At 34.2% G+C, this 14943-nt stretch overlaps 1 protein-coding gene across 5 annotated transcripts in view; it reads right to left on the reverse strand.

Moving 5' to 3' along the window:
• Positions 1-14943, reverse strand: part of ATF7IP (activating transcription factor 7 interacting protein) — a 126596-nt gene that overhangs the window by 95218 nt on the left and 16435 nt on the right. For 2 of the 5 annotated variants that reach the window (XM_045870200.3, XM_045870199.3), the window contains exon 1: positions 13491-13994. The exons of 2 other annotated variants lie outside the window; for them this stretch is intronic. In XM_045870200.3, coding sequence (XP_045726156.1) covers positions 13491-13507 — 17 coding nt within the window. In that variant the 5' untranslated portion in view covers positions 13508-13994. Of the gene's footprint in view, positions 1-5094; positions 6806-13490; positions 13995-14943 lie in introns of those variants that run through there. One more of the 5 variants, XM_045870203.3, reaches the window with a different exon arrangement.

Here is a 14943-nt window from a genome sequence, read left to right on the forward strand (position 1 = left end):
GAAGCCAGACATACCTTTTTGAATACTGGTACTATCATTTCCTAGCTAAGTTACCTGTTCAGTAATATATTCCTTCTTTGCCTCAGTATCCTCAACTATGAAACTAAAATTCTAACAATGCCTCTCCTCATAAAAATGTTAAAGGGGTTAAATGGGATAATAAAATAGAAAGTACTTAGATGCCTAAGTAGTCAATAAATTGTTTCCAGGTTTTATGTCATTGTATTAAAACACACACACAAAAATAATATATTTCTAAACATTAATACAGGCACACAAGTGGTATTTTAAAGTCTGGAAGGATAAATGCCTAACTAGACAAAGGAATATAAATACCAAGTTTCACTTAGATGTGCCAGTTTGAATTTTCACAATGAAGGCACAGTCACGTAATTTGTATCTTAAACTCATTCCACTTTCCCCAATCTCTTCCATGCTAATAATAAGCCAGAGCAGCAATGACATTTATAAATGTAATTAGTTGACCCACCCAGACACTAAACTCCAGAAGAGACAGAGAAGGGAAGTTACAATCCAAAAGCTAAATTGCCAGCATTTCCCATGAGCAGCAAGTACAAGTACCACTTCCCACCCCCTCACAATCATTTCAGTCAGCATCAACCCAGAGTAAAACAGGAAATCTCGAATACAAAAATGAGTATAATCACAAATAGATGCCAAACCCCTCAAACAAAAGAACTACTTAGTAAAATGAACAGAAAACATTTTAAAATAGTATATTAAATATTCTGAAAAGGTATTGTACCCACAAGAACAAGCAGATATGAAAAGAAATCAATCTGAAACCTTAGAAATTAAAAATAAGAGCTGCATGGACACAGCTGAAGTAAGACATAGGTAATCAAGACCAGATGTCCTCTCAAAATATTACACAAAGGAAAAACAGAAAAGCTAATTGATGGGGAACATACACAGAAGCAACAACTTTCACTGAAGATGAGTTTTAGAAAAAAGAACTAAGAAGGAAAGAAAATAAAAGAAACAATTCACAGAGTTAAAATTCAAAAAATATATATATATGTTTTCCAGAGAAAAGGCCTGCTAATTATACCAAAACAGACTAAATTAAAACAAGCCAAAAAAAAAAAAAAACAAAAACAAAAACCCCAACACCTAGACATATTGTGTTAAGACTTCAGAAAACCAGTATGAGGAAATATTAATAACTTAGAGTAAAAGATCACTTAACTACGAAGGAATAAGAATTAAACTGACATCAGACTTGTCATCAGCAATACTGAATGCTAAAATAAACAACAATATCCTCAAAGTTCAAGGGAAAAGTTATTTTTAGCCTAGAATTCTATTGCCAGAAAAACTAGCAATCAACAGGATGAAAAAATAAAGATATTATTTCTGAGCAAAGACTGAGGATATGGACCCTTGCTAAAACAATTACATAAAAATACAATACAGATTCAAGATATCAAAAGACCCTAAGAAATGGGGGAGGAATTCAAATTAGGGAACTCAGATAATGCTCCAAAAGGAAACATCAATGCTCCAAAAAACAAGTAGAACTCATGGGCTGGCTGTTGAGGATCCATCATCTTTAAAATAAATAGTCTGGAATTAAAATCTCAAAATAATTGTATGATGGGAGATAGCCAACTTAGGGGCTGTGAAATGTGGGGCAAAAATAAAGAAAACTGTCAGTCTAAAAATAACTTACCAGGTTTCAAACTGGGTAAAGTGACAAAAATACCAGATATGCATTATAAACAAGAGATACACCTTATAACAAAATAGCATAGAAAGGTTAAAAATTTTAAAGGATAGAAAATGATACACTAGGGACACGTGGGTGGCTCAGTCGGTTAAGCGACTGCCTTCAGCTTGGGTCCTGATCTCAGGGTCCTGGGATCGAGTCCCACATTGGGCTCCCTGCTCAGCAGAGAGTCTGCTTCTCCCTCTCCCTCCACTGCTCCCCCTGCTTGTGCTCTCTCTCTGTCAAATGAATAAATAAATAAAATCTTAAAAAAAAAAATGATACACTAAGCAAATGTTAACCAAAAAAGGGTAAGTAATGTATATTAAAAACAATTCAAATTGAAGATCAAGTTACTGGACAAAAAAAAACATATTTCCTATAGATAAAATTACAACACTTCAAATCACATAAAACAAAACAGGTTTAAAAATTTCAGGAAGAAACTAATAAATCCACAAGAGATAAACATACCTCGTTATAAAATCTACAGATGAAGAAAATGAAAGTAATATAAACAATGCATGTATTTAATAGAAAAATAGAACCGTATATCCAACAAACCCAGAATATGCATTTTTCATGAACACATCCAACATACATTAATATTGACCACATATGTTACCACATATGTGGTAACAAGGAAATAAATTCAAAGACAAAAAAACAAAAAAAATCACACAAAACCACATCCTCTGGCCATAAGATAACAAAGTTAAATGAGCAACAATGAAATAAGAGGAAAAGGATTGCCTTATAAATTAAAAAAATATGTATTTTGGATTAAGGAGGAAATCAGTGGTGAAATAATAACTCTGAGGAAAAGTGATAGCCTTAAGCTGCACATATTAATAAAAAAACCCACAAACTCAAAAATGCTAGTAAAGGAGGAAAAGTACAAACCCAAAGCAAGGAATTATAATAAAAGCAAAAATTATGAGGGAAAACTCAATAAAACAGCAAGCAACAATAAAACCAATAGCCAGTTCTTTGGGGAAAAAAAAAAAACTATTAAAAAGTGGAAAATACATCAAGGAAAACTGAAAAAAAAAAAGCGTAAAAAACAATATTAGAAATAATAAAGACATAACTACAAATATAAAGCAATACACTTGGTTCAAATATTCAAGTATATTTAAGGTTACCAATGGTATGTGTGAAAAATACTGAGGGATTTGAACTTATTGCAAACTCAATAAAGTTCAACAGTGCTAGGTGCCTGCCAGAAATGTCAACACAAAGTTAAGCTGCAGAACAGAAGCACACAGTCTAAGGAAAGGGAGACGTTTTTTAGTATTACATTTAGTTCTGAGTGGCCCAGATAAAGAGGGACTCTTAAAGAAACAGTAGGACAAACAGGATGACCAGGCTAAAGAATGACCTAGAACAACATGTTATATGAGAAATAGTTGGGAAAATGGAGGATATTTAGCCTAGAAAACACAGGAATTTTAATGGCTTTCTTTAAGTAGTGCAGATCTATTATGTGTGTATAACAGATACAGATAGAAAAACAGGCAGGCAGGCAGACAGACGAGTACAGAAACAAAAACAATGAAAGGCCAATTTCTCCTAAAAATCAACAAATACTGATTTGTTCAGATATCCAACAAAAGAAGGAATTAATTGCCTTATGAAATTAGAGATCTCTGTCATTAGAAATGTTGAAGCAGAAACTAGATAATTATCTGTCAGGAATAATAAACAGTAGGCTCCTGTAGAAAGTGTGATGTTACAACTACTTGACCACCTAGGTCTATTCCACTTTCAAGATTTTGTTATTTGACATTGCTTACTAATAAATTTTGTTGCCTAAGAGGAACACAAAAACTGAAAACTCAAAATTTATCCCTCAGATTTTTGGATCATTCATACTCAACTTAAACAGTCTCAAAAACTATACATCTTTATCCTCAAGACATTTATCTTTGTCTTACATGATTCCCTTTAGACTTATTTGTGCCTATACAAAAACTCCTCTGTGCAACTTTCCCTCCTCTTGCTTTGCTATGACCCCCATTTGAATATTTATTGAATGCTATTTTGGTCTAACTCCTTGCCTCTTTACCTATTAATAAAACCCCCTCAGTATTTCTCAACTATCTTCCCGATCTAACATTCTCCCTAACAATTATTGCTCTAGATAAGTGTGAAAACTTCCCAATTGTTTTAGATATATGTGTTCTCCACACTAAGAGAAGCATGCCTTCTCTTCAGTTTGTACCCCTGAAACATGAGTGTGGCTTCTATCATGCTCAATCTAGCTGGCCTCTAGCTTTTAAGTACCCAACCATGTAGTAATAAATGACCAATGGCCTTTCAAAGTCCCATCTAAAACTAACACTTCAAAGCTGCAGAAAGATCCTGCTGTTCAACTTCTAGAAAAGGAAGTGAAGACCAAAGAACTGCCTAATACCTTTCTTCCTCCTCTATTTCTCAAAGCTAGCCTCACTATCACCCTTTGCTTTGTCACCTACTCACACTCATCCCCCAAAATTATATCTATCAGTAATATATTTTATCACTGGCCATACTGATAATTAGCAGACACACATATCTGCACTTCTGTATAAACATAAATCTTTATATCTTTATAGTATGGTTACATATTCTTTATATTATATACTTTTTATTTCAATGAGATAATGGTTTTCTGTATGCAATTTTTCAAGCATACCAAAAAAAAAATAATATAACAAATGCCTCTGTCACCTTCACCTAACTTAATATTAAAATTTTTAATATTCATTTTAGTTTGACTTAATTTCACTTTGTTAAGACAGTGATAAGTTTAAATATGTGGAAATGGAAGCATAAGGGTGGAACTGGAAAACTTGACCATGTTATATGTATAAATATACATTATCTAACGTATGTCAGTGAACCATTTGTGAAAACAGAAGCAGTCAGATTTTGATGATGAATTCAAAGTGGTACATTTACTCTAAAACTTCATAGTTTAGTAAGGTTACAAAACGTCATTTCTCTGTATGTACCAGTTGGTGTCACTACAACTGAAAACACAGTAACAGGACTATAATGAAAAGAGGTCTAAAACTGATTTCTATGTAATATGAACATATTGCATGCATGAGTAATGTTCATATATGAAGCCCACTGTTAGTTCATTTCAATATAAACCTGAGGAAAATTATTTAAAAAAATCATTTTTTAAAAGAAAAAATCCAAATATGGTATTCACAATCTCCTGAAAATTTACATTAAACAATCTACCAATCCTGGTTTGACTGAAATTAAAAACAAACAAAAACCTTCCAAAAGTGAGAGACAGATATAAGGCCTGAGGGGTCGGGGGGGGGTGGGTGGTGGGGGTGGTCACAAAAAAAAGGACCTGAATCTCTTACCTGTGGGTAGCTTGATATTGTGGAAAGGACTTCCTCTTCTGTAAACCACTGCAACTTAGTTCATTTGTATAAACAGTAAAAGCTAATGCAGACTTCTAGAACAGCCTTCTTGAGCCTAAATTCCTTGCTTGGTTCATATTCATAAAAAAACAGGAATACAGTAGATTGGCTACATATTAAAATTCCTTGCAAACAGTGATTCACATCTGTTGTGTAGTTTGTGCAGCAAACAACCCAATAACCACAAAAGCCAAAAAACGTCAGCCAGTATGCCAATGAAGCTCACAGAACACACAAAGTACATCTTCCAAAGGACTGTTGCAAGTGAAGATGCCTAGAATCAGAATTCTTTTGTACTGCTTTCTATTCTGCCAACTATTAGGACTGCAGCAACTGTGTGCAGTTAAGTACCTCCCACATATTACCCAATAGTATCAATAGGCATAAATCTATAAAAACAGAACTAAAAGCTTCAAAGGCTTATAGCTTCTCATTATTCCACATATTGTCAGTTGTGGAGGTCTCAGTACTCTTATTCTAAAGCATCAACTCTGTCCTTTCAGTCCTAAAGGCTGAATTCTTATACATTCCAAACAGAAAATCCATGACACATATTATTTGCTGCCCTAGCACAGCCAGACTGCAGTTACAGCTAGCTGGCACCAGTAAGAACAATTTACATAAAGCAGTCCTCATTTCATGACCAAACTAAAGGAAAATACTGCTGAGTAAACCCTCCCCCATTCGTTCCCCAACAGGCACCGACTGGTTTTAGAATATATCTAGTTATCTATTTACCAATGATTCAAATCCAGGTAATAAGACAAAATCAATTTATAATTCTTATGTAACTGACATTTTACCCCCACCACACCAAAAATATGTTTAACACCCAGAGATATTCAAAAGCCTTAGTTTTCTGTGACATAGACCAATATATTACATAAATCCAGTAACTACTATTTTTAACAATCATTACAAATATAAATTATAATTCACATTAGGTAAAAGCTGTCCTCATTCGACTATACAGCCACCTTTCAAACTTTGTTAATCATTTAAATAGTAAATGATCATTAAATAGATTTGCTCTTAGAACCACACAGCTTTATGTGTCACCAAATAAGACTTACTGCATATTCAAGTAACATTAGTACAATGATTAAGTAATTCAACATATTTACCACTAGTTAATATTACTAAACTTTTCAAAAAGCTCACGTTAAGTTACAAATATCTACACAAGAACGTATTTTGTCAGTGGCACATTCTCATTTAACCTAAATCATTCTTGTGCTGTTTTAATTGGCCAGATCTAAGAATTGAGTCACTGCCTATGAAGTCCTTTGTTTAAATTTTTTTCAATTACTTTATCACCTAATACATAATTCTATCTCTTCACTTCTATTTTTCCATTTATTTTAATGAGTCTAACTATACTAAATTTCATTTTCAAATAGCCTAGAAACTAGTTTAGTGCCACATATTTTATGACAATAAAATGAAAAGTACTTAATATGCTAACCAGGGGTTATCCAAAATATGTTCCTTATTTTTAAAGTAGGCTCCCCACCCAGCATGGAGCCCAACGCGAGGCTCGAATTCACAACCCCAAGATCAAGACCTGAGCCAAGATCAAGAGTTGGACCCCCAACCGACTGAGCCACTCAGGTGCCCATGTTCCTTATTTTTTAATCTTATTTTCTGCTGTGGTTTTTTTTTTTTTTTTGATTTTTTACTTATTTTATGAGAGAGAGAGCGCGCACAAGCAGGGGCAGCTGCAGAGAGAGAGGGAGAAGCAGGCTCCCCGCTGAGCAGGGAGCCCAATGCGGGGCTTGAACCCAAGCCACCAGGATCAGAACCTAAGCTGAAGGAAGATGCTTAACCAACTAAGCCACCTAGGGCACCTGTATTTTCAGCTGTTCTAAAACATCAGTCTTAAACTACCCCTATTACACAATAAAGACAATGGGGCTCTAAATTAGAGGAAAAATAAAGTTATCACACATCAACAGTAATTAGTAGACTTTAATGTGTGCATAATCCTAAGTGTTACCTCGGTTTTCTTTGATAAGCAATAATGGATTTCCTCAAACAACTATATATTCTTTTCAGAATCTGTACTCCACCAGCAGCAGAAGGAGGAAAGAAACAAATATATATAATATGGTGTCATTCCACATAGTGTACACTGTTTAAGTAATATTTGGCTATTGATCATAACATCTCAGAGTTGGAAATCATCCAAGTATTGTATTCCTTCCGGTTTTAATTTTGTTAGCTGTGTCCGCCCTCTCTCTTCCTACTTTATGTAGCCAGCTCTTTGAATAAAAGTACTTGAAAATCAAAGGACCTAAAATCATTTAATCCATCATAAAATATAATGTATATAACTATCTGTTAAGCTGAATAAGTAAAACAATCACCTGACAGTGAATTAATCATAAGAAGCTTAAATTCTCTATAACCTGTTTACTGAAGTGCCAACAATGTTATTAATCTAGCTCAATGCTTTGCAAATAATGGTAAAGAGCCAATGTTTTATCTCTAATCCATCAAAGATCAACACTTTTGTAAATTCAACGAAAAAGAATTACTTGGAAAGTGAAATAAAGTGAAAGCATATAAAATGTATGCGTCAATTACTTTTGTTATTTGACCCAACTGACATAAAGTTACTTTATTGGATTGATATAAAAATTTCTAGACCCTCTTAATTTCAGTTCTTATCTCATGGAAGACCAGGAATAAACAAACTAATCTGAACTGACCTTGAAACTGATCCACAGACCACATTTTGGTAGTGTTCACCTACCCAGGATTCTCAAACCCTTGGGTAATTTAACCTTCTCATATTTAGTATCTATCCTCCTGTTTCCCCTGCCCCAGTGTAAACTCCTCGAGGGCAGGGATCTTGTATGCCAGACACTAAAACAGTGCCTGGCAGGGGCGCCTGGATGGTTCAGTCATTAAGCGTCTGCCTTCGGCTCAGGTCATGATCCCAGGGTCCTGGGATCAAGCCCCATATCAGGCCCCCCGCTCCGCGAGAAGCCTGCTTTTCCCTCTCCTACTCCCCCTGCTTGTGTTCCCTCTCTCGCTGTGTCTCTCTCTGTCAAATAAATAAATAAAATCTTAAAAAAAAAAAAAAAAAAACAGTGCCTGGCAAATAACAGGTACATAATAAATGTTTGCTAAAATTGTTGAATCAATTGATCAATTCACAATCCATTTTTGTTTTCACTCTATCATACTGCCTTAGCACCAGTAAGAATTCTTACTGTGTCCCGTTCAAGCTCTTTAAAGTCTTCACTTTGAGATTAAAGCACCTTGCTTTCTGGCATTTTTACTATAAATCAGCCAGACCCCTAACAACCCCTCACCCTAAAAATCCTTTTCTAAAGTATCCAAGTAGCCCAGAATTCTCCCCAGTACCATAATGATTGGGAAAAAAAAAAAAAAAACAGAAAAAAAATTTGTGCCAGAGGGAAACTTGTGAGGAAAAAGCAACCAATATTTACTAATACTTAATTTGTGTCCCACACTGCACTAAATGCTTTATATATACTATGCTCATTTAAATCCCAATTATCAACTCTGTATGGTAGACTTTATCCCCATTTTAAAGAAAACTAAAGTCTGAAAATAAGCAACTAGCTTCTTCCCATAAAAAATAATGCCTAAGACTTACTGAGCACTTACTTATGATAGGCATTATACTTTCAGCATGATATATACATTTCTCATATAAATGTCTAACTAGTCAGTGAAAGAAAATGAGTTCACCTTGACTGATTCCAAAGTTTGTCTTCTCCCAAATCCAACCACCTCTCTCTTTTAATGGTTGCAGAATGGCATTAAGAGCTTAAGTAATTTATTCAAAACTATACAATTACTTAATAGCAGTACGAGACAAAAATAATCATTTCCTGACTTCTATACTAATAGTTTCCACAATGCATGTCATGATACTTCCATGTCAGCAAAGAAAAGCAACAGGTCATACAACTCTCCTGGGTAGTAGCACCTGGTTTACTATAAGAAAGGCAGAAGTCCTTAGGCAGGTGGAGAAGCAACTCCTCAGATATGGTGTTAAACTCCTTTTACATTAAACTCAAAGGATTCACTGAGTCAATAAGCACTTTTTTCATCGTTTCCATATTCACACATTAATGACTAAGAACAGACTGCTACAAATTACTAATAGAGAATTCTGTGAAAGTTCTAACTTGAGCAATTAAAAAAAAAAAAATCCCTTATTTGAACAGACTTTAAACTTTCTCCCAAATCACTCTCTTTTGGGAGTGTGAAGAGTTTGGAAAACAGGAGAGTCAGTGTTTCCTGTGCAAGTTAAATGCTTTTTCAATTTCCACTGAAGTTTCCTCTAACTTAAAGCCATTTTCCAAAAAAGAGTAAGATTTCCCTGGAGTTAGCAATGTCATGGTATACATGAATGCTAAGAAGCTGGCTTTCACTCTGGAAAATGTGGAAAATCACATCACATCATGATCATAAACTACCATGTTTCCTGCATCATCAAAGTAGTCTCAACATAGTTAAGACAGTGAATGTTATGTAAACAAAAGCAAACTTTTAAGAAAAATAACTTTATACTGGCCTCTAAAATTAGTCTAGTGCAGTTAAGAAAACTTTCTACTAGCAACTTTCTCATTTTTAGTGCTAAGACTTCTCAACTCAACCAATTTAGACACAAATCTTTTATAAAATGTATTTCATTTACCTGTTGGTAAACTGTGTATCTTGAATATATTTTTTCTTATGCAATATCATCATTAAGACATCAATATGATAAACAGTGGTATCTTTAACGCTGTCATAACATTTAAAGAAAAGAGAACCTATTATCACATTAAAAGACCTCAAGGTATTCGTGTTTCTAATTACTATTTCTTTACTCTCTTCACTTTCATTCTATTGTCACTTTTTGCTGATGTCACTGGATCTCCTTCAATCAGCACCATAGTACTCTAATATAGAGAAATCAGGACAAAGCTGAAGATTAGCAAAGGCGCCATATCTTCTAAATAAATGGTCTTTACACGTGCAGTCTCTCCTACCAAGTAAAGTAGGCTAGACTTTACTTATGCTTACTTTCTTCTAGGTTAGAAGCTATATTCTAAATATAAAAGGCTGCCAACAATCTGTCAAGTAGAAGAGGGATTTAAAAGGAACAATTTAGCTTTAACAACCAGAGTAATAGACCAGTGGCTAAAGTATCTGTTGGCTGCCAATTTGTGGCTACTGAAAGAAAACTATACTGTTCTTAAGATTCTCATTTGTACTGAAACACAGAAAACTCCAGGCCCTGAATTCAAGTCTTCTCTTTAGAGAAATTATTTTCTCACTGTATATTTGGAGGACTCAGTCAGACTAGAATTGAAACATTTCTCCCATTTACTCCCTTAATTCTGTAATACCAACATTCTATATTGGCTTTACTTAAATAAACATATCTACCATATCCACATACAGCAAAAGGTGGCTAATCTATGTAACAGAATGGGATCAGTAGTACAAACATGAATACTACATATTACCAAGTGGATATGGATGTACTACTATCAAGTCAGTACTTCTTGCTTCTGAGCATGAGTTATATAAGAAATTTCCCATACTGTTTAAATATACCACATTCCTCAATCCAATCACATGTGATAAAGTACACGACATCTGAGAAACAAAAAAACCTGAAAAGCATTCAAACTATTACTGGAAAATCAGCATGCAGAATATTTCATGGTACTCTTCAAAAACATTATTCTCAGTATATCTTTGCCATATAGATAGGCATTTTTTCCCATTTTACAGATGAGGAAACAAGAGTCAGAAAATGGAATGAGATGACCAATATAAGAAGAAAGTAGTAAAAACAACTCAAATCTAGGTTTAAACTCTTAGTCAATTTCTTTCACTATCTCAACATTTTCCTTACAGGCTTATGCTTAATGAAATGGCTCAGGAGAAAGGATAAACAAATAGGGAGCACAAAAAGTGACAAAATAATAACATTAAACCTTAATTATCCAGCTCCCAGATTTATCATGCCTTCAATTATTCAGCCTAATAGCTAACCTGAAATTCAGCATGGACAATTTGAAAACTGTCACCAGTCCCAAAAGTAATAATCCCACTGAGGTGCAGTTTATGCTTATAGTTGCAAAAATGCAACATGGCACTGAAAGAATTAGCAATAATATCCTGAGTAACCACATTGTTGGTGTTTCCCCATGTATAAGTAAAATCAATAGAGTCTCCTTGTAGAGGGTGAAGGTAAATTTTATAATCCACAACAGAAGACAAAAAGAACGGATCATTAAAATTTCCCCAAGGTCTTACTCTGAAGATCAACATAAATTGGTTCCATAATTTCAACCTAGCCAATTTTTCTCTAGCAATAAAGAACAAACTGAGTGGCTGGCTTACACTGTATGAAATATTTGAATACAGTAAGCTGTTCATACTATGAGAAGCATGAAAATAATGATGATTAAGGGCACAGCACATTCACTTCCTATGTCATACTCACTCTAAGGCAAAACCTTACTGAAAGGCACAATGGATAAAATCTCTCTCTCTCACAGGACTGAACTTGTTGCTCTTCTCTTTTGGGGGCAAGCTCGTATTATTGAATTTATATAAAGTAATGTTCAGGTTATTAGAATCCATTATATCGCATAAAAAGAGTCCTAACAACTTCACAAAGGAGTAAGCTAATGAAAGAGAAATAAACATGCTAAAGCTGTTGATGAAACTGAACTAGTGATCCCAAATACATGTGAAGCCACTGAATAAATGACCAATGATTAAGTTAAGAAAAAAATTATTTTTTAAAAAATTAGAACAAATATAAATGCAATTTTGTGGCAAGGCAGCAATTTCAAATAACTGTTAAATCGTGTAACTATAGATCTTTAACTTCATGAAATTAAAAAAGAACATAAAGAATTCACATTCTAGAATACCTGTCAAAATGAATTCTACAGTCCCTTACCACCTGAAGTTCTACAACTAAGCAACCTAGATCCTGACACTAATACAAGATTATAATTGTGATATATGATCTGGTTTCAAACTTTTGTTTTCATCATAACAGCCTAATTGTTCTCATTTTATTAAATAAGCTTATATTAAGTAAATGTAATACTTTAAATTATAAAGTAAATACAAAAAAATAAAATACCATACGTATCCCTTTTAAATACAGGGGTCCTTCATAAGAATTTAATGTGCAAAAGTTGCTGTTTTCTAAAGTTCAAGACTTACTGTTCTATGTAATATTAGTCAGGGGTATATTCATAATACTCTTAACAAAACTGGAGAAATGTACTATACCATTTATAAAAAAATTTTAGTAAATACCACAATTTAAGCATTAGAGCTTAAACTTTCTGCTATCTGAAATATTATGTGAATAAGAATTTCATTCTCCTAACTCTCTGGGTCACTGTGGACTTACTATATCTCAGTAAGTGTTTCAATTTCAGAAGAATGTTAAGAAAGCTTTTTGAAAATTGTGAAACTAAATTTACAAAATCATTGAATTACATTATTTTTAAGTATACCACAGGTTTAAACTAAGACTAAGGTGGGCATCAACAATATCAATTAATCAAAACAACTTGAATATTTATTTCAGCTCTGTTGCATTAAAATTCATTAGCTAGAAAGAAAAGGGGTATCCAGACCTAGATGTGAATTTGTTTCTAAATTCAAAATCTGAATCTGAATGACAATTTAAGAAAAAAATAATTAGAATAAAAAGTTAGCACCCTTAAAAATGTGAAAGAAGTGAATGGCCAAGAGGAGGCAGCATAACAAGAAAGAATTAGAACCCAGTACAAAAAAATAACAGTGTTAAAAATTTTTTTTCTTTCTCTAACTACGACTTATATTCAGAGAATTAACATTCTTCCCAGAAAGCTACCAAACAACAGCTCCAAAACACACACACACACACACACACGCACACACACACACACAGAAAAATCTCTTTTCATGCAAAACAAGGCTTATTTATGGCTTCTTCCCCCCCCCCAAAAAAATCTATTCAGTACATGTACTGTTTTTAATTTATACCAAAAAATATCAAGCAAACTAAAATATCCAACACAAAAAGAATATTAAGTTAATTAGGACCAGAAAACACTATTGTAGTGATCAAATGCTCTGGCAATGACAGAACATAAGATGGGGAGAAATTACAGGAATTTAACCTTTGACCTCACCATCCTATGTACTCTTTTCATAAAAGAAGCTTAAAGCAAACACTTCAACTTCTTAGCAAGCAAGCTCTAAGTTAACCTTGCTATGTAAACTCAGTAGAATTCAAATTTTTTTTTAATTAAAATGTTCAAAGATAAAGAGTAATTGGTTCTTACCTCTGGTCCTGGTGCATGTGCCAAGTCTCCTCACTGGCATAGTTGCTGCCTAAGCAGCTACAAAGACTAGGTCAGCAGCCATTTTGAGACAGCTGCACTGTCTCAGTTGCACTAAAGTGTAATTAAGATGGCTGCAACGTGCACTCAAGAACTCACACAGTGAAAACTCAGCTATGTATCAAACAAAGCCCCTCCCACTTTGTCAGTCTGCAGGAAACTGAACACAGACAACAGCTAATGCATATACTGCAACAAACAATGCAGCTGCTTAGGACACAGAAACCAGAGAAGGCAGCAAGCCAGTTTTGTAACACAATGCCTGTGAATCCGGACTTGCAATACAGACTTTGGGCACATCCAGATCCCAGACAGCCTGAAGTCCATGCCACATATTAGCAGTTACAGAGATAGAGCCAAATCACACACAGCAAACACCAGGGAATTTGCTTGAAAGAAAGCCTCCATTTCAGTCCAGAAAAAAAAAAAGTCTGCTCAAGGACCTTTTTTTTTTTTTTTGCCTTTTATAGTACTTTTATCATGAAAAGAGTGCCAATTTTTATAATTTCTGGAAAATTAAGTTATTTAAATCCTGATAGTCAATTTCCATTTATAGAAGGCTAATTAAAGATCTTTTTCCCCACAGAGTCTAAGCCCCAAAGTACTCAAATCTAGCAAAATGGTTAAAGCTTGCAGTCAAATTTTTGAATCTTGACAATAATTTAAATAACTGTGGGGAAGAGACTAGAGTCATTAGAGCTATGATGGCAACAAAGCTTATTTTGAGTAATCTGCCATAAAGATAAAAACAATTTCTTCTCTTTCGTAGTCCAGATGGCCACAAAGACATTTCTAGGTGAGTGGTTTGGTCCCAGGGCAAATTAAATTTCATGCCCTGCCACAGACCTCCCAACATTCTAACGTGAGCAAAAAACAAATAAAAATAAAGAATGTAGACACCCCTGGGGGAAAAAAAGCAAATAGGGAGAACAACAGAGTAAAATTCAGTCTAAAAGTGGGTATATTAACAAAACAAATTTGAGAGAGAGCCCAACAAATCTGTCCGTGGCAGTAACCCACCCATCAAGAGAAGAGAAGGACAAGTGCACAGAAAAAACCTGTTTGCTTGATAACTCATAATCATCTAGGAAATCCACCTTTTCCTTCTCTTTTCCTTGGTTTACCTTCCTAAAATCTAGCTGCCCTATGTGATCTCGTGTCTATCCACCACACAATGTAGATATTTACTAAAATTCGTTAAGAGTATAGGGAAGTGGGAGGGGTATAGCCAAAAGGAGATTGGCCCCATAAGTTGATAACTGTTCAAGCTGAGTGATGGGCACATGGAGTTGATTATTTCTGTATATATTTATAATTTTCCATAATAAAAATTTTAAAATGAAACAAAAATAACTCAGCTTTTTTTTTAATTTAAATTCAATTAATTAACTAACTC

Source organism: Mirounga angustirostris, unplaced genomic scaffold (assembly GCF_029215605.1).
Source record: "Mirounga angustirostris isolate CCGP_5_RB_7025 unplaced genomic scaffold, mMirAng1.0.hap1 SCAF_5, whole genome shotgun sequence".
NCBI classification, from domain to species: Eukaryota; Metazoa; Chordata; class Mammalia; order Carnivora; family Phocidae; genus Mirounga; species Mirounga angustirostris.